This window comes from Tachypleus tridentatus, chromosome 9 (genome assembly GCF_004210375.1).
Source record: "Tachypleus tridentatus isolate NWPU-2018 chromosome 9, ASM421037v1, whole genome shotgun sequence".
NCBI classification, from domain to species: domain Eukaryota; kingdom Metazoa; phylum Arthropoda; class Merostomata; order Xiphosura; family Limulidae; genus Tachypleus; species Tachypleus tridentatus.
This window is the reverse complement of record NC_134833.1, coordinates 153,649,311-153,675,728: the sequence shown is the minus strand read 5'-3', so window position 1 is coordinate 153,675,728 and position 26,418 is coordinate 153,649,311. Positions and strand designations below refer to the sequence as shown.

The 26,418-nt window shown below is 32.8% G+C and overlaps 1 protein-coding gene across 16 annotated transcripts in view; it reads right to left on the bottom strand.

The window, feature by feature from the left end:
- LOC143226688 (uncharacterized) overlaps positions 1-26,388 on the bottom strand; it is a 76,197-nt gene extending 49,809 nt beyond the window's left edge. For 6 of the 16 annotated variants that reach the window (XM_076457984.1, XM_076457985.1, XM_076457987.1 and 3 more), the window contains exons 1-8: positions 26,211-26,387; positions 24,267-24,880; positions 22,150-22,292; positions 13,171-13,446; positions 12,535-12,632; positions 10,419-10,806; positions 9,711-9,920; positions 7,326-7,378 (exon numbers count right to left, since the gene is read on the bottom strand). In XM_076457984.1, the coding sequence (XP_076314099.1) occupies positions 7,326-7,378; positions 9,711-9,920; positions 10,419-10,806; positions 12,535-12,632; positions 13,171-13,446; positions 22,150-22,292; positions 24,267-24,861 (1,763 nt within the window). In that variant the 5' untranslated portion in view covers positions 24,862-24,880; positions 26,211-26,387. Of the gene's footprint in view, positions 1-7,325; positions 7,379-9,710; positions 9,921-10,418; positions 10,807-12,534; positions 12,633-13,170; positions 13,447-22,149; positions 22,293-24,266; positions 24,881-26,210 lie in introns of all 16 variants that reach the window. The other 10 variants (XM_076457990.1, XM_076457993.1, XM_076457997.1 and 7 more) reach the window with 5 other exon arrangements.
- Between the last annotated feature and the right edge of the window lie 30 nt (positions 26,389-26,418).

Genomic DNA, 26,418 nt, shown 5'->3' with positions numbered 1-26,418 from the left:
GATTTACAGCTTGTGTAGCAAGATTACTTGTTAAACATGGGTCAAAGGGCAGTAAATAAAATTTTGGTATAAATATACATAAACGTGTTAAAAGCTATTATTAGCATTCCCTCTTAAAACCTGCAATCAATATAGAAAGAGAAAGAAACAGTAATTTAAGTTTATTATGTATTTTATTATGGTGCTTACAAGATCAGGCAAATTGACAAAATGTAGTTAGGACACAAAATTAAAAGATACAAGAACTAACTGGAAGAAAACAAGATTTATCTGAAGATTTTAGAGGTTATATACAAAGGAAACTTACAAATGTTCAGGTGAAGATAGGTACTTTTAAATGTTAACATGAAAACTGCTTGCACTTGGAATAATTAACACTGGCTTAATATTCATAGACAACATTTCAGTAAAAATATGATTTTCTGAACACAAAATATCTGCAATGTTTTTTGCCGAGAGCTTAACATTTTGGGAAGATACATAAAAGTTAGTATGAAAAGACATGGTCAACTAAGATAAGAACTCAATCAAATTAGCCACAGCAATAGGATTAACCTTTTCATGACCAGTAAAGGTTAAAGTTGACATGTATACACACTTCAATAATAAATTTAAAAATACAACTAATAATTTTTCAACTACTTTCTGCTCAATTGTATTGAAGAATTGATATTGTAGCACTATGTTACTTGTGTAGTTTATTTCTAGAATGAAACATTTGTCTTTCTTTTGCACCTCTAGAAGTCTGAACTGTAAACAATAAACTTCTGATTTTTTCTTAATCAATTTTGGAACTAGTTGAAAAGTCAAGTTTATTTCTTTCAATCACATTTCAGCATTTTTTGTTAAATGGACATTCATTTCATAATTTTATGTTTGTCAAACTGTGGATTTATTGGATGAACGCACAATTAATGCATGACAAAGTAATATGAAGGATTGTGAATGTTTCAGAGCTTTGAAAAGGGTATTGGTCTACAACTGAAATGTACGAGGGGTGTAAACAAGCCTGATAAAACAATCCATGGGGGTTGTTAGTGGACTACTGTGGTATCTCAATTTCTTTTATTTATAAAATTCTATGGTAAGTTAATTTCTATTGACTGACTGAGTTTAGCAGCTTTAGGCAGCAAATGTCTATCTTATTGATATAAAAACAAATACAGTGGTACCTCGGTTCTCGAACGAATCCCTTCTTGAACAATTTGGTCTTCGAACATATTGTTTGAGAAAAAAATGAACATAAACTCAGTTTCCAAACCAAGCTGTCATGGCCCGAACCCCCAAAATAACCCGACGGATGACCCAAGCGACCCTTTGACCATTTTGGCCCATGCCAAGCTTGCCCATAACATTTTACTTGCACCTGTCACTCAGTCCACACCCCTGCTAAAATCTGCTGTGAATGTTCTCATTGTTGTTTTTCTAAATATTCTGATTAAATAAGCCACCATGGGGTCAAAGAAGGATAATCAAAGCAACAAACCAAAAGAAAAAGTTGTTAGAGCCACAATAGAAGTGAAAAATTTCTCATAGCGAAGTATGAGAGTGATGTTTGAATCTCTGACCTTGCTACACAGTTTGGTATGGCAAAGTCTACAGTTGGCACCATACTGAAAAATAGAGGTCATCAAAGGACCTGATGTTGCAAAAGGAGTGACAGTGCTTACCAAACAAAGATCACAAACAATGGAAGAGGTAGAAAAACTGTTGTTGATTTGGGTAAACGAAAAACAGTTAGCTGGTGATAGCATTTCTGAGACCATTTGCGAGAAAGCAGAGCAGTTGCATGCTGACCTCCTGAAAAACATCCCTGGAATGAGTGCTGATAAAGGTGATGCCTTTAAGGCTGATAGGGGGTGGTTTGAAAAATTTAGGAAGAGAAGTGGCTTACATAGTGTGGTGAGACATGGGAAGGGTGCCAGGCAGAAACAAACCTCATTACACAAGTATTTAGTGAGAAATAAGTCCAGTGAGGCTCAAGCAGGTTGTAGCAGTGCAAAGAGACAGAAAAGAAAAAGAACCCCAGAAGGAGAGTTACCTGATGCTTTTATGGAAGGTGACTCCCCTTCCAAACGATAACCCTCCTACTCTCCACGTTCCTCACCACCTTTCACTTATGCCATCAGCTCTCCTCAGCGTAGATAAAAGAGGCAATTAAATTTTCAATAATTGTTTTTTTTTTTTTATTGTGTTTATAGTTTTGGGGGTTAACTTTATACATGTAAGTATTATTACACAGGTATAAATAAGCAATATTTTTACTTAAAATGCTTCATAATGCATAATTTTTAGAGGTCTGTAACAAATTAAGTTAATTTACAGTATTTCTTATGGTTAAATTGATTAGATTTTCGAACAGCCTTCTGGAATGGATTAAGTTCGAGAACCGAGGTACCACTGTATATCAGTAGTATGTCACAAGTTTGAAAATTTCTGTTCAATCTGGCAGACCTTTTGACCTCATGTCACAATGTAGTTCCTCACATGCAGACAGTCTCAATCAAATTTGCTAAAACTCATCTTGTTAGTCTGAACTTGCTAACCGTTAATATCTAAATTTTGTAATTCAAACTTTAAAATATTGATTAGTTTTAATTGTCAACATTTTATGTCTATATACACTACATAAAACAATACAGGTCAAGAAGTTTAACATTTTAACTCTTTCAAATACAGAAAGAGTCTGCATAATTGACCAGGTAACCTTTTTCTATCCATTTATCTTTAGATTTATTACTTCTAACTTTGAATATATATATATATATATCTTCAGAAAATTTGGCAGTATTTCACTTAATTACATTGTTATATACAAAGATCAGTTTTCAGTGAAGTATTTCTAAACAATATACTAAGCATTTGTTTTAAAGAGTCCATGTGGAAAGTAATTTATGTTAAGATTAAAAATACTTTTCTTTCTCAAAATTTTTGTAAATCTATGACCTAATACATTAATTTTCTTTCAGTAAAACTTAACAGTTTATACATTGTTTTTTTTTTATACCCTAACTCAAAATGGGTTCCGTAGATCTGACCAACTTCATAACAACCAAAATAAAAACCTAATTACCACTTTGTTTCTTCTAGAAGAACTTCATACTGTAATATAAAACATTTGTTTATCCTAATTACTTCAAAGTTCATAGCAGTATACATTTAAAATTTTAATGTTTTGCTGCCCTTTGAACCATGACTAACAACTGTTGATATACTTAGGGAACATGCAGCTCATGTTATACTATTGAACTGTATTACCCACAAGCAACTATAACTAGTACAAACAGTGCACGTGTATTTTGCGAAACTTATTTTATTATTTATATTAATCTAATCTTAACTAACCTAAAAATATCCTTATTTTATACATTTTAGTTGCTTTTAAAAGTATATATAAGGAATAAACAAAAATAAGAAATAAAATATTTGTACTTTTTCTTTTGATCTAGGTTGAAGAGAACCGTTTTGTTGTTGGTTTTTTTTTCAATGCTGTTCATAGTATTACATTTAACTTTTATTTAATTAAATAATTCTCTAAACAATACAGAGTAATAACATGCAAAATAGACAAATTCCCTTCCCTTCCAAAAATGTTCTGGCTAATTGTGCAAAAACAATTACACATTCATTCAAGGTTGTCGTTAACTTTCTAACAGGAATACCATTTGTACTGTTCAGAACAAAGTTATACAACATATGATACATAACAGTTTCTGTTGATAATAGGTAAGTAAAACAAAAGAGTGAACTATTACTGAATTTTGAAAGAGAGGACATGTTAAGTAGGCTGTTGCAGGAGGGATGTTATTTATATTTGTTAGCTCTAACCAAACACTAATAAAATGTAGTTTATCTGAATAATGACAATTCTTTAGAGTTTAAGATTAATTTGAAGTTCTTTCAAGGGATGATGGATAAAACAGGAATGATAACATGCTACAAGAAATTGTGTCATGTGTGTGACACTAGAGGAAGTTTAGGATTTTAAAATATTTCCTTGTAGAAGTAAGAAAACTAGTATACTATTAAAATATGGAATATTAGCTTTGATTTTATGCTATTCTAATTGGTGTAATATCAACAAAAGTAACAATTTTGAGTGTAAGACACTAAACCTATGTCACATGCAGTAAAAATACCTGGGTGGGTAGAGTTAAATCAAAAATGTATTTCCAATAATAGTTCTCTCACACTGATGTCACTGCTAGAATTTCTTCCTCTGCCTACATTATTTTCCCACTTATTCCAGTCTTTTATCCCAGGTAATTACCCTCCACAATACAAGTCTTGTAACACTTCACCCTCTACTCCTGGTACAGCATTAAGCACCTTATTCAGATAATAGTGACACTTCACCCTCTACTCCTGGTACAGCATTAAGCACCTTATTCAGATAATAGTGACACTTCACCCTCTTCACTTCACCCTCTACTCCTGGTACAGCATTAAGCACCTTATTCAGATAATAGTGACACTTCACCCTCTACTCCTGGTACAGCATTAAGCACCTTATTCAGATAATAGTGACACTTCACCCTCTACTCCTGGTACAGCATTAAGCACCTTATTCAGATAATAGTGACACTTCACCCTCTACTCCAGGTACAGCATTAAGCACCTTATTCAGATAATAGTGACACTTCACCCTCTACTCCTGGTACAGCATTAAGCACCTTATTCAGATAATAGTGACACTTCACCCTCTACTCCAGGTACAGTATTAAGCACCTTATTCAGATAACAGTGACACTTCACCCTCTACTCCTGGTACAGCATTAAGCACCTTATTCAGATAACAGTGACACTTCACCCTCTACTCCTGGTACAGCATTAAGCACCTTATTCAGATAATAGTGACACTTCACCCTTTACTCCTGGTACAGCATTAAGCACCTTATTCAGATAACAGTGACACTTCACCCTCTACTCCTGGTACAGTATTAAGCACCTTATTCAGATAACAGTGACACTTCACCCTCTACTCCTGGTACAGTATTAAGCACCTTATTCAGATAATAGTTTTTCATGATCAACTTATTCAACAGTCTAACACAATATTAAGCACCTTACTGTGAGATACACTCCTGGTACACAAGCACCTTATTCAGATAGTGACAATACTCCTTACACTTCCAGATAAAGTGACACTTCACCCTCTACTCCTGGTACAGTATTAAGCACCTTATTCAGATAATATAATTTTTTTCATGATCAACTTATTCAACAGTCTAACACAATATTTACTGGAGATACACTAACAAGTTAATAAAATATTAACTTCCAAAATAACTTTCTTCATACTACAGCCAGAGTCCTACACTGAAGATGGAGGAGCCATTATCCATATAGAATGCATTTTTATATAAAAATCATTGGTGTGTCAACAGAAGATTGTACCCTAATAGAGGAATCACACTTACAGAACAGGTATGCTCTTAACCAGAACTTTACTGGTGTATGATGGGTGAAATTAGTTGACTTGTTATCACTAATGCCCAGGCCCCAAATGACAGTCAAGGTTCAACCACTTGGAGTTGGAATTATAGAATCAGTCCCTATATCCTATATTGGTGGTTAGGGCAACTGGGCCATGATGTGTATAATTTTAAGTGGATCCCAACCTGTAACCATATAGTAATGTGTTCCAAGCCACCAGAATCATGAATGAGTAGATAAGAATCGATGAAACAGAAACCTTGGCATGGCATGTTCTTGAATGCTTTACTCAACTTGAGGAAACAGAAACTCATCCAGTCAGGAAATATGAACATTTACTCATTCAATCTCCAACTCCTTGTCTTCAAAAGAGAGTCCAGAATATATGATGCAGAATAATTTCATATCCATTGCATTAATGTAACACTAATGTTCCCAGAAATCCTGGGAACATGAATAATCTCAAAAAATGAAAAAAGTCATTGTCTATCATCTCTAGAAAAAATTAATGTGGGTAACACAACCTTTAAGACCATCACTGAACATGATCAAAATACCAGTTACAGAAGTGAGCAATAGCAATAATATAATTGGTGAAAAGTAGAGTGTTTCAGGTAAGAGTAACCAGCATGAAAAAACAGGAAGGATGATGAAGCATTGTGGGAACAATTAGAGTAAACCAATGTGACCAGTGATGTTTGTATATCAGCAACAATAAAACAAACATTCAGGTGAAGTTGAGAGGTGGCATTTGAGTCTCATCAGTGTTGAGAAAGGACCTAATGTAACTAATATACCAGTTTAATAATTAAAATGCCCATTTGGAATCCAAAGAGTACTGGAGACTAATATTTTGTAGAGTATCAAATGAAAGTCATAAGGTTGCCTTTCACAGGGCCATTATGGAAGATGCAAAAACTTTTCAAAGAGTCAAGTCAAAGAATTTGGCACTTCTGATCAAAGTGGGTTCAACCTCCTCTAAATACACATTGAGAACATGCATGTCATTTCTCTTTACAAGTATCCATTGCAAGGTTAAGCAAAGAATGAGAGATACTTGGAAACCTTAGAAACTAAACCCTAACACTGGGCAAAAGACTGCATAACTTCCATACCTCAAGATGGAGTTTCTGAACAGGCAGGTATGCCATATCAAGCCATGGCTGCCAAAACAGGTGGACACTCCTGAAGGTACTGTCAAATCAGAAACCATGATGTAGCTGTCAAACAGAACTCAATTGGTTGGAACACATCATAGGTCAGTGACTTCAGTAGCACACACGCACAAGTAAAAGAAGGCATACGAAAATGTGAATCCAAATTTTTCTCTAAAATGCCAAGGACCCCTCTGAATTTCTGAATTACAGCTTAAGTGCCCCTTGGAGGAACACCAAACACAAATAAAACTACTGAGTCTTAACTGAAAGTTTAAATGGACAAAAGAAGAAACCCTAGCAGCTGAGTAAAAGCTTTAGTGTACTGGAGGTAGAAGGTATGTTTTGCAGTTTAAAAGAACTTAATTTGTTTTAAATGATTATTTGAAATATACTTCTCAAAAATAATATTGGCCATTACTAAGCCCAACAATAGTAATGGTGTCATTATATTGAAATGCAAGGTCATTGTTCACTCGTAAAGAATTTACAAACGTTTAATTAAATTATGAATTTTTTCATGATGGAAGTAGAAACTACTTAAGTTTACAGTTTCTTCAAATTTAATTTAGTATTTTCACCATGAAAATTAAAACACAGTGAAGCGTTTTTACAATATCACATAATGTTTTACTATTAGCAACCAGCATGAGAGACGTAAGAACCAATTCATAATGCCTTACTGAACAATTAAAGCAGCTAGGGCTAAAAACTGCAAAAGTAAAAAATACTTACATTTTCTCATACTGAGCAAAACCAGAGATATTCTCTTGGTCCCCTTTTATATCCTGAAATAAAAATGATAGCATTTTTACACACACACTTTTACACTAAGGATATTTAAAGACATTTAAAACTTATATTCAGATAAGTGTGTATTTAAAATTAGACTGGGGTATGAATATTATGTTTTCACATAAATACAAAACATACATTGACATGATCTGACACCTGTTTCACATTGTACAGGATATCAACTAATAGCACTTATAATTTGAAACCACTAGTTTGTAGTTATGCCTTAATGCCACTGGAAATAAAGATGCTGTTTAACAGATATTTGCAGATAAGCAACACAACTATCAACATTAAACTTACAGAAACAAGTGTAAATAGCACTGTTATAAAATGGAAACAGGAACTCCAACACATTGGCCACTCGATTAACTACAGCCCTGGTTTAATGAAACCACGCATGACACAATCCTTTTTAAACTATCATTATTAATGTATGATAGTAAGTTTTGTAAGAAAATATAGTTTGCAATTAAAAAAGTTTATATTATCCAAGTTTAAATCTTAATCTAAAAAAAAGGAAATATTTAATACAATTGTCTTGTCACTTTTCTGCATCTTGTTATGCACCTGCAGTCAATTACATCTGTTTCAGATTTTATATCTTTAATAATAAAGCTTGCTACAAAATTTAACCAATAAGAATATAATATGTAAAAACAGCTGGTTTGGGTTGATATTTTGTTTTGGGTATGCAGAGGAGTGAACAACGTTTTAACCTTCTTTGGTCATCATCAGGTTCACAAAGAAAGAAAGAGGTAACTGACCAAATGTTTGAAGAGGATTGTGTAACTGAGTGTAGGAATGTAGAGGGCATGCTTAGACATATGATTATATTTATTAATATAGGTATAAAGGTGTTCCTTTGTATTGGTTTATTTTGGGCTTGAGTTGTGTAAGTAAGGTTTCTTTAATTTTGCATTTGTTTATGTTTATTTATTTAGTATTTGAGTGTTTTCTATGGTTATGTTGTGTTTATTTGATTTGAAGTGTTCGAAAACGTGTGAAGGTGACTTATGTTCTTTGAATCTGGTTTCCATTTTAACTTGTTTCTCCTATATAGAAGTCGTGGCAGTTATCACATTGTATTTTATAAATAATGTTGGTGTGGTGTTTGTCAGTATAGTTTTTACATAGTATAGATCTCAGTTTTGTGTCTGGTTTTTGAATAAATTTGGTATTAACTGGAATGTTATATTTTGTTACTAGTTTTTGCCAAATGTTTGTTATTTTTCTACTGATGCTGGGAATATATGGTATGCAGCAGTAAATGGTTTTGATATTTTTTAATTCTCGAGATACATTTACTTTTGTTAGTTGATTTTGCTTTTTGCCTTGGTGTGTGCATATAATGTTTTCAAATGCAAAATTAAAGAAGTCTTGCTTATACAACAACTCAAGCCCAAAATAAACTAATACAAAGGAACACCTTTTTATACCTATTAATATAGCTATAATCAAACATCTGAGCATATGCCCTCTACATTCCTACATTCAGTTACACAACCCCCTTCAAAACATGTGGTGAACTATCGGTCAGTTACCTCTTTTCTTTGTGTACCTGACAATGACCGAAGAAGGTCAAAACATTGCTCGCTCTTCTGCATGAAAAAGAATTCAACCCAAACCAGCCATTTTTACATATATATTTTTTCTCTACAATTGGGTTTTCTCATCATCACCAATAAGAATATAATTTCAAGCAAGAATACAAAACTTGAACATCGTACCTTCTTTTGCTCAGATCAAAATAAATTTGTCAAGTCTAAAATCCCCTCTCATCTGAATATGGCTTATGAACATGTTTAACCAATAAAATGAACAGTCTCTTCTACATAAAATCTACAACTTCAATTTTCCAGGACCAATTAAAGGGTTTAGAAAATCAGATACAAATCTTCAGCATTACATTTTTAATAAAAATTTTGTGTATAACAGACTTATTGTTTTAAAACACCGTCAGGTTTAGTGCCCATGTAGTGTCTATTTAGTATGTATATTTTTACAGTTACAAGATAGAATGAGCTAACCACCTTAAAAATTTGGAACTCTAAGAAGAAAGTCAGTCTACAATCTCAGCCAATGGTCATTTGCATTTTAGTTTACTTTTATTATTATAGATCATATTGAGTAAGCAGCCTTTAGTGAGCTATTAATTTAGCAAGCCAAGTGTTTTTGTTTCTATTCTGCACCGTGAGAGATGTTATCCATCTTATGCTATAAAATGTACGTAACAGTCCGTTATTAACAAATCAGAACCTAAAGTAACTATACAATGTTTTGTTAAGCACCATATTATCTTGTTTGCTACTAAGTCCTACTTACTTCAAAACTGATATCTCCATTGTGCTTTTCAGCACCTTGGACTGGCTCATCCTCCTTAGCAAGAGAAGCTGACGAAGAAAGGATTTCCTTCTCTTGTCTTAATCTGTCGATTTCATTCATTAAATCGTTCTGTTTGTTCATTAGATCCGATACATCATTTCGAAGAGCATGAAGTTCGGATTCAGTATTACATTTCACTCGTTCGGTCTCCTAAATGCATTAAGTGTTTGTTAATATCCCATTGTAGGAAAACTAGAATATGTAATCTAACCAATGCTTTAAAAGAAATATTTCATACTTTATGCTTTACGGATTTGCTTATATTCTAAATATTGTGTTCCACGTTTAAGGTGTTCTAAACACAAGATATAATACAAGTCTTTAACTATTCCATAACTATCAACCAATTAATACCATTGAGATTTGTAAAATTTTGTCTCAAAATTTAAATAAAACTTAAAACAAAAACAGCAGCATGCTACATCAATTTTGGAGTGCTTCCAAGAAAATGTTGTACAGTTAGCAACATGTCTTTCAGCAAGAATGTTTGAAATGAAGGAATATTAATACTTCAGTTCTTGAAACAAAACAAACAATGAAGGAACAGGAAAAACCCAAGGTTTACTATGTTTATAAAGTATGCAACACCAATCTGTACAAGTTTAGCACTGGATTTTGAAACAAGTCAATAAATATAATATTTGAAACCTCTAAATGTTGCTGAAGATGTGTCAGCTCCTGGTCTCTGACTTTCAGTAACTGTGATGATTCTTCAAGTTGCTGTGTGAGGGAGCAGCAATCATTGTCACGATTACATAAGGCAGTTTTTGATCGCTCAAGTTCTTGATTCAGCTCTAGGCGAGCTTTAACAGTCTCTTCCACTTGATTAGTTAAATCTGTAATTTGCTGCTGAGACTGGGTATATTTATTCTCTAACTCCCTCTGAAACAGAACTAGTTGGCCATTATGTTCCTCTAGATACTGGATTTTTGTGGCATACCCATCCTGCTCCTGCTGTAACATGACTTCTTGTGCCCTAAGTTGTTCAACATTTTCCTCAAGTTTGGATATTTCCTCAGTAAAATGGCTATGTTTCCTACAAGAAAAAAGCAAAAAAAAACTATTAAAATGTAACATGTGCAAGGACACAAGAAAGTGTTATAAATAACCAATAATAGTCATCACATATACCAAGATCTGTGGAAACTTTATAGCTTGATATACTAACTATATATTAAATATTACACACCAAGTTGTGCAGGTAACTCAGTTTGTGAGGTTTCTTTACCTTGTAATCCGTATACCAAGGTTTGAACAACTTACCACAGCTACAAGATAAAGAAACAAAGTAAATTTTTCACTATAGCATTATTATTGCTCAGACAAACTATAGCTTTCAGTTTTGTTTGGTTACAGTGCTACCAATAGAAAATCAAAACAATTCCTGCCACATCCACCTGTCATCTCTTTCAAGATGTGAACATTTCTCTTACATTTAATTATACGTTACATGCAACTAATAGAAAGTCAATATTTTCATCTATCAAATGACATTGGATAAATCTGCATTCTGAACAGATGGTAGTTGGTTGACTGAAAGTAGAAGAAAAATTCCAACATTCCAGTTAGAAACTTAACTAGCTAGGGTTAATTTATAAACACTCCTAACTGCATAGTTAGAAAGCCAAAACAAAATGGGATTCTTAGAAGAAACTGTCTGTTTTGATCTTTATTAGCCTACACTCTTTGGTATATTTAATTAAATAAAAGTTTACTGCATAATTAGTATAGAAAACCTAGAGTTATGCCAAACTTTGAGAGTGTAACAAATATTGGAAAAGTTCTGTATTTCTTGTTTTCCATGTTTATTTATTATTATAAAAATAGCTAAAATAGGGATATTTAAAGTTAGTTAAGATCAGATAAAATCATAATAAATTTACAAGGCACACACTTGAGCAGCACTAGCCATGAGTAATTTGGAACTTACATTGGTGCAAATCAGACAGACAGTCAAAATATAAACAAAACATCTAATTGTAAATAGGTAGATACTGTAAGAAGCTTAAAGCTACTCAAGATAAAAGAAACATAATTTCCTGTTACAATCTGAAGTCATTCTAAAACGAATGAAAAGTTTTGTTTTTGTCAGGTGGTGATAATAGTTGCAAAGTTGGTGAAATTGATTAATTCTATTTTGAGAAAGGATAAAGTTTTACTGAAAAGAAGTGTGTTTCGGTTTTCTGGATTACAAAGAAAGAAATTTAGAAAATTTGAGAAAGTATTTTTAATCTTCATACAAAACTTACTTTGCACACAAACTATTTTAAATAAATATTCATTTATCTGCAAATCTTTCAGTTTATTTTATTTTATTTTTTAAATATGTGAAAGACTTTAGTTCAACCAAAAAATTGAAGATATAGAAACCACGTTGAAAGTCAGAGGTATCTGTAAAATAATTCAAACTAGTACAAGATGTACCATGATTGGACATAGTGACTGAGCCCTTGTGGAGAGAGTTAAGACAAGATTGTTAGATATTTAAAAATAGACAAAACATTTAGTTTTACAAGCATTTGGTAAATATACGTTCAGTTACAGTACATGCACCTTCTACGTTGCAAGGTCCTGTAAAACACAAACCTGGTATGAAAGGGATAAAAAAGAACTACCAGAAACTAAATTCTGAAGATAAATTATAATAATGACTTTGTAAATCAAACATCACCAGTTTATATTTAAGCGATATAGACTATCAATTACAAGTTCAATAGTAAACCTAACATAAAGCTAATTCCCAAGTATAAGAACTGATACATACGCTGCCTCTGAGTTTGCCAGGGCATCTTTCAGCTGGTCATTTTCTTCTTGCAGTTTCTTTATTATTAAAGCTTGTTCTCCCTGCAAGTTTGATTGCATCTACATAGAAGAATAATATCCATGTTATTCCACACATTCAGCTCCATCACATGTGCAGAGAAAACTTAAATGCACTAGACATACTTTTGCAGAGTCCCTAAAGGTGTCCTGTTTTAATAGTAAATACAACCAAATTATTCTCATAATTCAGGGCATGCATATGTTTTACTGGTATCATGAGAGTACAAAGTGCAACATTATGCTTCCCTGCAACAGCATGTGTCTGCTGATTGATGGATAACATTAGTATACAGTGGTGAAAGTGGTTAAAATAGGTGACCTCTCCAGATAGCCTTCTGGCATACTTTCAGGGAAATCATACATCAACAAGCCATTTGAACTAACCAAAAAAATTGAAAAGAACAATACCTAATGTATAGTAATTTGATCACAATGTTAAACCCTAGTAGTAAATTCTTAGAACAAGTTTTACACTTAAAATTCTTTGACAAATACGATTAAGTGATGCTACCATACACTGAAGGTAGATTACTAAAATTTAAGTTTACAATCATGTGTTAAATAACTCTTAAGGTACCTGCTCAATTTCCAACTGGAGCAGGGAAGTTTCTTCCTGATGTTGTTCACAAGATTGCTGGATGTTAAACTTCAAAGTTTTGTTCTCTCTCTCCAGCTGAGTCACTTTTTCTTGAAGAGACTTTTCAACTGTCATTAAATGAGACTTTTCTCTACCAAGTTCCTCCTTTAGTTCCAGCATCTTGGCATTAGCTGCCTCAGCCCGCGTTTGTTCTATATCCAATTGCTTTTCCCTATCTGCAAGTTGTCGCTTAAGTGTGGCTACAGGGTCATTTTTCTGATTTAAATGAAAAAGTTAATAAATAAAAATACAAAATGACAATACTAGGTTATACCCAACTTTAATCAATAAATGAAACAGTTTTTAAACACAATAAATAAAATTCAAATATTACAATACACAGAATTTAGTTAACACTTCAAGCACAACAAAGTAGAGTAGAGTTACCTTCCATTTGGTTTATTCTCACACTTAAAATGCTTATTCTAATTGCATACAATTTAGTATAGATCTTCTAAATAATATTAGGTTTGTGTTTGAAAATCTTTTATAATTTAGTATTTATCAAACATTTTGGTTTTGTGAAGTTTCAAAAAACTGTCAAAATGAATTAAAAAACATTAAAAAAATAATTATGTTGCAGTTGGTTATTGTATGATTACAGTCATGTTAGTGTGTCCAATATAAAACTTTTGTCAAAAGTATTTTTTAAAAGCTAGAAAAAATGTGCATGTGTTAATGATGACATTAAGTAGGACTAGAATATTAGTTGGTTTTGTATATACAAAAATTAGAAATATGCAAGGTGTGTGGGGTTATTTCAAAATAGATTAATTAGTCTGCATTTTTGTAAAGCATTTGGATCTTTATTATGTATACCACTTACTGATGATAGAAAACTTAGCTGTAAAATAAATTATTAAATGTAAAAGATTAAACCAGCCACATTACCACCTGCCCAGAAATTCCACCCTAAAATGCTATTTGCTACAAAATAAGGAATAGAAGAAATTATTTGCTCTATACCTATTACAGCAATAACATTTGTTAGTGAAGGACCTTTTTAAGACTACTTCAGCCATGATGGTACTAAGTCTCATTCCAGAATTCAGGTAGCTAATTAAGAAATCAGACTCAGTTTGAAATCATTTCCAGAGTGAAGTGTAGTAGTGAAAAAGCTGTTTATCTTGCTGCCTGTTTAGTTACACAAAAGCAGTTTTAACAAATTAAGTAACCTTCTAGCAGAAAGCCATAATAACAGTCAACAATTAATAGCAACTTCATATGTAAATGAACACTTGTAAAATGTGTTCAGAGTAACGTTATAGAAGAAAGTATGAAGTGAAGAACAAACCCTGGTCTAACTTGCAGTAGATTAGGAAAAGCTTCTCCAGCAATCTACTTTGGAACCACTTGGGACATGATAGATTCTTCGGCAGAAACCCAATTTATAAATGCCATAACACAAGAAAATGACAATTAAGCTGAAGCAGATTAGGTGTTGAAAACTGCAATTAGCAGAGCAAATTGAACTCATTAAGGTTGGAGATGAATTTCAGACACCATCTGAAGTTATGGGATTACAAGAGTGAACTGTGGTTTCATTATTACCTGAAGTGATAGTCTAGAACTACAAGGATTAGATAAACTAGTTACAATTAGAACAGACAGAATAACTACACAATTGTATAAAGTAACCTGATAGGGAGTACTGCACACAAAAGCTGGTAGGGAATAAGAACTCCTAAATGATACCACAAAAATGGAATTGTTACACATGTTGGAAATATGGCCATTAAAACTGAAACTATGAAGAACAATAGACATTATCCAAAATATGAGCAAAAAAACCAAACAATTCAAACAAATAGCCAACCAGATACTAAGATAGGAATCAGCTGGACTTAAGGTAATTCATCTGATAATATTCCATCTGATTCAAAAAAGTCATTGTTCACACAGTTAATAGTTGGTTCAATTATGAACTTAACTACTGATACTGACAAGCTAGAATATAAAATAAGAACCTCTATATTTTCTATTTACTGAGATATTAATCATATACTGAATCAAACAAACAGTGCCATGCTCACCTTATCATTTTAGGAAATGGACCCTCACGTACACTCCTACATATGACGAGAACAACCTATTCAAAAGGTCAGAATGTTTCCTCAGTGGCTTTCTCAGCCATTTTTAAATATTTGTCTTGAAAGAAAGAGGTGACACCAGTTAGAAGTCTTTAGCTTATTTGAAATTTCATGTATAGCTTAGCTATTAAATTTGATAAATTATAATGGAATTCTATGGTACTATTATAGTAAATTATGATTTTGGAGTTATTCAAATGTATGTGTGTATATAGATTAAGTTTTATTTGCATTTCAGATAATATGGAAGGATATCTAAAAATAAAACCAAAACCACAGAAATGAAAATATATATGCTTTCCATTGAATCAGAATCTAAATTTATATAACAGCATGTCAGGCACTCCATCATATGTCATGACCATTTGAATGTTAGAGTTCAGTTTGAGCACAACAAAGCAGCATATGTATAGTTAATTTACATAAAATAAAGGTGTTGTGTTGACTTGTAGGTTGATTTAGGATAGTCATACAAGTATTCAAAATGTGGGTACAGTATTTAGTACACTGTACTCATAACCCTAGTCATCAAGATACACTTGTTCTGAGACAGTGGAAATTATTGGTCCTAAAAGCAATTTTCACATTAACAAGCCTTTACTATTATTATTATTATTATTATTATTATTATTATTAGTATACACTGGCAAGAAAAACTGCTACATTAACAATGTCTTGTGAATACAGGAGATACATGAAAAATAGAAATCTTGATCTTCCAGTACCAGAACAAGAAGTAAACAAGATTGTGATATCTTAACATGGTTGTTCTGCTGTGTGGTCTTACCATTGTCTCTCTGAATATAAAGACAAGATTGTGATATCTTAACATGGTTGTTCTGCTGTGTGGTCTTACCATTGTCTCTCTGAATATAAAGACAAGATTGTGATATCTTAACATGGTTGTTCTGCTATCTGGTCTTACCATTGTCTCTCTGAATATAAAGAACTGCACTTCATTTACACTTTAGGGACCTTATCTTCACCTAGCTTAAATAAAAAACTAATTTCCATAATAATTTAATTATCATGCATAATTTAGCTAGTTCATTAACTGTTACAAGTCTCTGTATTTATTTATAAGAACTTTGTCTTCCCACTTTAATGTATTCTTTTGTTACAGCAATACTTTATCACAGTACACAATCTTTTGAAATACATACATTACTCATCATTTAAATATTGTCATAATAGTGTCTGTGTACGCACATATATACATAAAATGACGAAGGTCTTACCTTCAAAACAGGTAAATAGATAACCCTTCAGATTTATTTGAAGTGTACCTTTTTACCTAAACTTCTATTTTGTGTGCATTTTCTTTAATGTTTGTTTCAGCATAAAGACATAAAACCTTGTTAATACTTGTATGTATTGTAATAGCAGAGGGAATGTTTAGTTACTTTGAAACTTTATTATCACTACATACAGAACATTTAAAGGCTGTAAAACTCAACACAAAAAATATAATAACATGAATTTTATTATTGATACCTAATATAGGTGTGTGTGTGTGTGTGTGTGTGTGTGTGTGTGTGTGTGTGTACACGCACACACACAGCAACTGTTACATGTTTTGCACCAGAATGACTCATTTTTGAAACTTTTTAGAATGAATCAGATCACTTATTTTTCATGATCTGCTGATAAAAGGTAATTGCTGTCACGTAGAGAGCACAAATCTTATCCTTACAAACAAGTGTACAATGTTGGTTGTTGGTTGTCTGAAGTTTTATGGCACAAAGCAACTAGGCTATCTCTGCCAAACAACTAGAAAAAAAATAAAGTAAACTTAAAATTTATAAAAGGGAATCAAGGTAAAACAGTTTATTTTTTGAATTAAAAACTTAAGTACCATTAAATCCAATTATTAAAATGTAGTTTACAGCAGCAAGAAAAAAAATAAAGTAATACAAGTTTTAAAAGACTTACTGTAGCATAATTTTAATTATTGTAACTCTCCAGGATGACTAATAGGTCAGTTCAAACAGCATTAGTCACTTGAAATCAGCCGTTCACAGTCCTAGTTTGGAGTTATTTGACAACAAGGCCATTTTCTAGTTTCGTATTTTACTTTAATTCATAAAAAGGAATCATGTTAAAAACAAAGTAGCTTATGAAGTAAAAACTTCATGAGCATTAAAAGGCCAACGACCTTTAAAAAACGAGAAACATTTGTAAAAACGTCAGGGATAAACCTTTCGACAATACATGTCTAGAATGGTGCCATCATTATGACTCAATGATGGCATGACAGCAAACTGCAAGTTATTGTGACCCAAGTGTCACACATTGGTGAATCAGTCCCAGATAAAAGAAAAAAGTTCAAAAAGCTAATTAACGCGTAGTCTAGTCAGGAAAACTTCCTCCTTCCAATCCTTAAGGAAACAAAATAGCCGAGGTTCAATAGAAGTTTTATCTAGAGAAGCTCGTTTTAAATGTTCCTCACTCCAAGTAAATTGCCAACTGGCATGGAGATGAGCCTTGAATACAGAATCATAGTCCATGTTTGGAACAGGCAGAGCAGTGATAGCACCCAAGCAGACCAACTTAGCTATGGTGTCAGTGAGCTCATTCCCACAAATACCAGCATGGCCTGGTATCCATAACTGGATAGAAGTAGATGTCAAAGAGAAATGGTGTCAATTGGTTTTGAATATTAGTGAAAACAGGGTAAGAACTAATGTGAAGTGATTGTAGAGTCAGCAGAACTATGCAAGTTGGTGTAAAGAGTACAATTTGAGTACTGCTTAGCTTTCATGTAATCCAGGGCAAGAGAAATGGCATACAGTTTGGTAGTTAACACAAACTGTAGAAAGGATTCTGTGTACAATCACCAAACCTCGGCAGAGCCCACAGAGTCATCTGATTTTGAACTATCTGTATAAATGGGAATGGAAGGATGGTTTGAAAAATGTTTAGTAAAAAGATAGTATTTCCAGTCAGGAGTGCACTCTTTTCTCAGATGACTTAAGAGTCACATTTGGGAATGGTAATAAGTCATGGTGGAATGCATTGACCAGTAGATATAACAATATCATCCAAGGACAGATCCAATTCATCAAACTGCACCTGGATAGGAAGACCAAGATGAGTAATGAAAGAGCCCATTGAGGAAGGAAAACAACCCCAGGTGGGATGTTGTAGTAAGAATCGAAGTTTAGAAGCATACAGTAAAGACAGTTGCAAATGGTGGAGGTTCACGAGACTGTACAAACTCTGGACTTTGTAAGTGCAGAAAGCCCCTTTGCAGAGCCGAAGATCCTGATGATGAGCAGGGCCCAGCATCTTCAAGACCAAGGTCCTGGCAGTTTCGATCTAATGATAGCACAATGTATCTAGCAAGAAACACATATCCATTTCAAGAGGAAGAGAGGACACAGTATTTCAGTGCTCTTGTATATTTGACTTGTAGCTGCTTGAGGTGTGATATAAAGGTCAGCTTAAGGTTAACAATAAGCCTCAAGAACGTTGCCTCAGACCACAGGAAGCACAACTTCACCAACACAGAGTTCAGGATCGGGGTAAATACCCTGTTGGCAGCAAAAGTGCATGCAAATGGTTTCAGAAAGAGAGAGAGAAGTTAAAACCATTTGGTGTGGTCCACTCCAGTAAATGACTGATGGCAGTTTGTAGCTGCTGCTTAATAAGCCTCATGTTCAACAATTGACATGAAATGTGGAAGTAAACAACAGAGTCCATTTACAACAGTAAGGAGTTGTTCAGTGATGGCATTAATCTTTATACTGAAGTGGTGATGTAAACATCAAGATTAGGATACTGGCTGGCATCACAATTCCATCTTTGAAAGTAGAGATGCACCTCATTGCAGAAACTCCTTGGGTGGTGAAACCAGTGAGGACCTCTGACTCAGGGATGCTCTTCAGATATCTCCCAACAATAACTTCATGACAAATTCAAAGTAACACTGGAAGTAACCTCAATGGGTACATCCCCAATGGCCTTTGAGCAAGAGGAGTTTACGGTGTTTAGGAGTGGATGTTTCCACCAACATGTCACCAGAACAAAGCTTTATAACTGACTTAAAAGAGCCAGTAAGTCCCTTCCAAATTAAAAAAAAAAAAGACATTTGCCATAAAAGATTTGTCTGATAAATAGTGATATCAGAAAATAAGGTTTTGATGTTGCAGAAGTTGGAGATTGCTGTTGAGAATCAAAAGAGTCATTTACCAATGGTATGTTTTTCACCATTTTTTAAAAATAATATTAGGGTGATCATAATAAAGAGAATGTTTTGGTGCCCACTGACCCCACCCACCATGGAGCCTTACAAATGAATGCACTAGAGTGCCAAATAAGAACACTGCAGCAATGCACATTGAGAACATGCAATACTGGTAATGGACCAGCTGATTAACCTTGGGGGCCACACGAAAACCATCTGTCCACAAGAATTCAAGGCCAAAGTGATGTGTTTGGAGTGGACCCTTTAACTACCAGGATCCTCTTCTCCCCTTCATGGGTTGTCACCCATTGCAAAGGATTGGTGGATGTTTAGACCCCAGAAGAGGTAAACTGAAACAAACTTCTCTGGAAGATCCCTTCACTAAGAACAGGAATCCACACCAAGAGGAATGTACAAGGACTTTAGACCTTATGGGATAACTTATCACATGAAAAGCAATTAAATTATATAATAATATAAGGATAATTCAGGAATTTCAAAACAGTGCTGCATTTTCTAAATAAGCAATGTTATTTACTAATTCACCTTATTAATTGAAGATTAATTGTTCTTTATGAAATGTTTTAGTTTAATTATATATTAATTATTTTTATCAAACTTCGTGAGTAAACCAGCACTGAGCACTTAATGGCAATGTACACAGTTCCCACTTTTAAAAAGTAATATGCTACAAGTGTGTGTGTTGACAGAAAACAAGCTAGTAATAGAGTTGACATTGTACAACAGAACTACTAGTTCAATTTGGTTACATTCAATGAATGTTAAAATGTTTATGTATTTGAATAACCTGAATTAGTATTTTGTGCTAAATAAAAAAAAAAAAAAAAACAAGTTCTATTAACAAGTGTAGTTTCAACAAACACATGTAAGCCAACAGTTCAACCCATCATAGGTTTTGTTTCCTAGATGTAAGTCATTACTCTTTTAGCCAAGTTTAAAATGAAATACAATTCTTTTTAAATACATTTACTTTAACAAAAGCTATTAATACCTCTTGGATTATTATTGATCATTATGTGTAAAAAATTATTGTATTACAATAATTCAGAACTTTTTCTATTTGAAAGAAAACTTTGCACACTGAGCACATACTTATACTAGAAACAAAAGATTGATAATCTTTGCATAATAAATGTAAATTATTAGAATTAACTTCTTTTCCTAGAAATAATTACATTTAACAAGCATAATTGAAGAGAAAACTATGTCCAAGGAAGCATTAACATTCCATATTGTCTGTGTTTACAGGAATGAGGTAGGGCAAGTTTGCATTGGTTCAACAAGACAAAACATACACGTGTTACAAACCAAAGCAGATTATAATGGAAATGGAACAGTAGGCAGGCTGTGTGCTCAAAACAGGAGTTTAGTTTGAACACTTGTTCCAATGATGTGTGCAAACAGACCAAGTGTTTTATGAATTTCCTATTAGACATGATCAATTTAACTACAAGAGAAATGGGTGAATTTACACATGATGTTTATAATATTTTAGCTGGGAGGGGAGGGGGGGAGCATACATAAATCTTACACATTAGTTATTAGAATTTATTAAAAAGAAAAAAACATTTACATCAAATGCTAAAGTTGTTTCAGTAACATGTTTAAGAATGTATGTAGCTTAAACAAAAATCTACTCTCAGTACAAAAATAATTACTGGATATAAAATATTAAATACTTTCAAGCATGATGTGGTAACTTTATTACAAAATTATATAATAACAAACGAGTTTATTGATTATTTATAAACCATAGAATGTAATAAAAGATGATATAATAAGTGTGTGTGTGTGTGTGTGTGTGTGTGTGTGTGTGTGTGTGTGTGTGTGTGTGTGTGTACCAGTGGTTTCACAATGGAATTTAGAGTGTTATGCGAGTGTGTAAAGTGTTAAGATGAAGAGATACATGCTCTATTTCACATGGTAATCATGAAGCAGAAATATATGTTGAGCTCACTGGATGTGTATTTAACATATCAAATTAAACATAAATTTAAATAAAGACCATCACATGACGGATGAGAAAAATATAAACAGATGAATATAAACATGCAAACATTTTTATTTCACCAGCCATTTACAATTTCTGTATTCAACAGATTTCTTTCAAAAGCCAAACTTAAACAAGAATTGTTAGTTATTTTTGGTGAAACCACACTGTTTAGAAATTCAAAGCTAGGTCTTACTAGCACATCAAATATTTGAAAACAAAAACTAAAGAAACACCAAAATGTTTGATTGCTATGAGTCCAAGACAAAAAAAAAGATACAAGCATCAGAGTATGAAAAAACAAAGTAATATACTGAAATATCTGGAAGTAAGGACCTCCACAAACAAATACTTCAGATAATGCTATAATATTTACTTATGTAATTTACATAAAATATTTTGGTGTCCCAGAGAAATATGTACTCAAAATATATTAAATTCAAGGGATAACATGTCAAATAGACACCAGAATCAGATCAGTATGCATTCCAAAAACAAAAACTGAAAAAAAGAACCAGAATATTTGACCAGTGCATATTCTAAAAATATTAGAGGAAAACAAAAACATCCATAGAGATATTCAGGTGTGTTTTTGACAACTTTTGTAATACAAACAAAATAACCCTAATTACCTGAACTGTAGTCCATTCTGAGTTTCCACTTTGTTTGTTTGCTAGAACATCTATCAACATTTGGTTTTCTTCATCAGTCAAGGAAATATTTTCCAACATGTGAAGTAATCTTTCGGACGTCATGACGACTTCCTTCTCAACTCCTTGGATGAAAGATGAGCAATATTAATTTTCTAGTTACTGTTTCAACTAAGTTCTTGTATTCTGGTTAATGATCAAGTTCTTGTATTCTGGTTAATGATCAAGTCACTTGTCCAAACAAAGTTAACAGCTACTAAAGCTAGTTAACAATCAAGTTCTTGTATTCTGGTTAATGATCAAGTCACTTGTCCAAACAAAGTTAACAGCTACTAAAGCTAGTTAACAATCAAGTTCTTGTATTCTGGTTAATGATCAAGTCACTTGTCCAAACAAAGTTAACAGCTACTAAAGCTAGTTAACAATCAAAGATCAAGTCACAAACTTGCTCTAAAGCTAAACAAAAGTTAACAGCTACTAAAGCTAGTTAACAATCAAGTTCTTGTTAATGATCAAGTCACAAACAAAGTTAACAGCTACTAAAGCTAGTTAACAATCAAGTTCTTGTATTCTGGTTAATGATCAAGTCACTTGTCCAAACAAAGTTAACAGCTACTAAAGCTAGTTAACAATCAAGTTCTTGTATTCTGGTTAATGATCAAGTCACAAACAAAGTTAACAGCTACTAAAGCTAGTTAACAATCAAGTTCTTGTATTCTGGTTAATGATCAAGTCACAAACAAAGTTAACAGCTACTAAAGCTAGTTAACAATCAAGTTCTTGTATTCTGGTTAATGATCAAGTCACAAACAAAGTTAACAGCTACTAAAGCTAGTTAACAACTAAGTTGAACAGTCTCCAATTTTGGCAAAAACAGTCACAATGTTAATATTTCAACAAAAATTTATTTTCAGTCTTAATACACTTAAAGAATTTACTACACAAATAAACACTGCTGAGTGAGGAAAATTAAAATTGCATTATTTTAATAGAAAGTTAAAAATCTGGTGATTAGAAAATAAATGAAACAAATGCCAAAACCAGCAAGCAACATAACATGCACTAAAAATAATGCTAAACATTTAAAATGTTTCATAATACAGTGTAAGTCACTGCTACCTCCATTTTGATCACAGGCATAACAGTAGAAGTTCCAAATATTATTAGATATTTAATCTATGAAAATCCCATAGATTTTGAGAAAAATGTGTTAAATATTAAATCAATACACAGAAGTGCATCTTATTTATAAAATGATTAAATATTTACTTATGAGACATCTTTCCCTTCCACCTATACAAAAAAACTAACATTAGAAAACTAATAAGCAATGAAAGTACTGCAAGGCCTATCCACACAATCCACAACACAGTAGAAGTATCATAAGACCCACCAATGTAGACAAGTACATTATCTAAACACAAAACACTTATCCATAAATCCTGCTCCTCTCTTTTCAAACACCATAAAAGTATTATACAACACAGTACCAAAAAGTGTAATAACAAATTATTACATCAAAAACAAACATCACACTACTGTATTAAAGTTGTACCTACACACAGTCTAGTCCCTAATTCAAATTTATTAACATCAAGTCTTCGTTATCTCAAAACAACATCTAACAGAACACAAATGTTTGAAAGTGAATGTATGACAAACTTCAGAAATAAATCACAACAAAAACAATTTTGGTAGTTAAAAAAAGAAAAAAATCACATAGGACATTTCTACATAAATGTTGAGGAGCTATTTACATACATTTTAGTCTTATTCAAGTCATGTATGCACTTTCCTATGCTGTTTTAATATTCCAAGGCATGCTAAGCATTCTTTTACCTTCAAGTTAAAACTTCATGACATAATACACTGAACAATGCAACTTTGTAATGACACACTACATACAGACTTTCAGAACTTATTGTACATTTTGTACTTCCACCACCATGAAGTATATTCAAATCAACTATCACAGATTTATAGCTTCTGCTGCCCTCTTATTGCTTTCCATTACATTTTCCTGGTCAAATGTCAGACCACACACATCCACCAGCAATACTTTGTAACAATCCATTTTTTACTTCATTGTAAACACTTACCATTTTCCAAGTTTTCTACTTGTTGTTTCACACTCTCATCAAGAGTTGTCTGCATGATAAAATGAGATGCTACAGTCTGGGTTTTCATATCTTTGGATTTTGAGTCCATCGCATCTTCTGTGTTAAGACTGTCTTCTTCTCCAAAACTATAATTATCTGCATCAGTTCTTGGCAAATCACGACAGACTCCTCGATGTTTTAACTCCATGGCTTCTTTATGTCTATCACAGGAATCACTATCATCTTCATTTGCAAGAGAGGAGTTCTGATTATTCAAAGAGCTTTCAAGAACTTCAAAATTTTCAACAAATCTATCTTGACCATCCAGATGACCAGCATTATCTAAAAGTTCATTTTTAATAGACGTTCCTTTATCATCTTTGTCTTTATGCTTACGACCGTATTTTTTGTATTTTTTCTCTTTTCTTGGAGATTTCTCAACACCAAATTCACACTTCTCTTTACTTTTTGTCAGCTGTTCCTCAACAGCTGACTCAAATGTTCTTTGTCTAATTCCAAATATGGAAATGAAGTACACGACAACACCAGAGAGAACACAGACACCAGCACAAATCAACCCAGTCTCTACATCCATTTCCAATAATCAGAAGTTCCTGAAAATAATGACATATAACTTACAAGTGTTTATTTGGGTACACAAGAAGTAGAATAATTAACATTATTTGAGCTTAGTTTTTCCATATGTACTTATAATCATCTGTCAAAAAACAAAATGGGCAACTATTGCACCAAATAAAAATTCTGTAAACGCAAGAAACGTTTCTAGTACCTAGCGAAAGAGCAAGTACAGGACCACAGTACTACACATACAAGAAAGATGTTCACTCTTAACAATCCATGGTAAGAAAGGTTTTGCAAGAAGATAAACAAGAAACCAAAGCCAAGCCTGAAAATATGCCAGAATATCATAACTACTAAAGCAAACTTCTATTTATATTACACAGTGAAGAAGCCATAATAAACAGAATTCCACAACATAAATGAAATTAAAATTTGTAAAAATGGGCCTTTTTTTTTTTTTGCTAAGAGTGAAGAAAATTAGTAAAACCATACATCTTGTTAAACTAAACAAAAACTATATTTGTAGATGCAGCCATAACAAAACAAAAGCAGTACTGTTAGCTCTAATATTTTCTATTTGTAACTTGCACAAACACTAAAGTTATTGTTATATTAGTCCATATTGTCCATATAGATATGGAATATTATCACTCATTTATTAAATATGTATTAATAAGTATTTGGAATTACAAATAGTTTAACAGAATAAGCAGCATGCAAATTATATTTTTATTCCAACTTCATATCCATACAGAATATTGTTGTTTTTTTCAAGTGGCCAAAGATTTTTCTGATACTGGGAAAACAGAATATTATACATTTTCGCCATTTTTGTCTCGTTAAGTATCAGGACGATTTTACGGAGTCTGTTCCAAGATTAACAAACAATTTTATGTGAAACACTTAAAGCATCATCAGTTCATTACTGCATTATTCACAGGTTACACATAATTTATATGGTTGAAAATATACAAGCAAAAAATTAAAAATTTACAACAGCACGTTATAAAAACTTTAAAATACGTTTATTTGGAACAATGGAAGTCTAGACCAACACCTTTCTAAAATTTAAATTCAAACCTGACTACGTTTTGCAGTATGTAATGTTAGCCTAACGCTAATATAAATAATATTGCAAAACCGGCGAAATGCTGGTAATATTAGTAGTATCACTGCGTTATTAAATGATTAACGCACACGATGCGCATCAACATCACAGATTACATTACACTTCACTTTCACCTTTAGGCCTAAGATTCTAATGAAACAGGAACGTAATATTTGTGCTACATTAGCTACTAAGTTAACATTATCAAATATATTATATAAACGACGAGAATCAAACCTCTATAGATGACTTACCAACTGGAATGTAAAAACAATAACCGGCAAAAGCCAACACCCAGGAAAAATGGGACTAGAATCTTTGCCGGCTAGTACTCTATGCCAACTGTGCGAAAGATGACGACCAACTTTGGTGATTCACTACAAACAACGCAATGCAGAAACAACCACAGGAACTGTGTTAAGAGTATTAGTAGGGCCGATTTAATACAATCGTGCTATATGG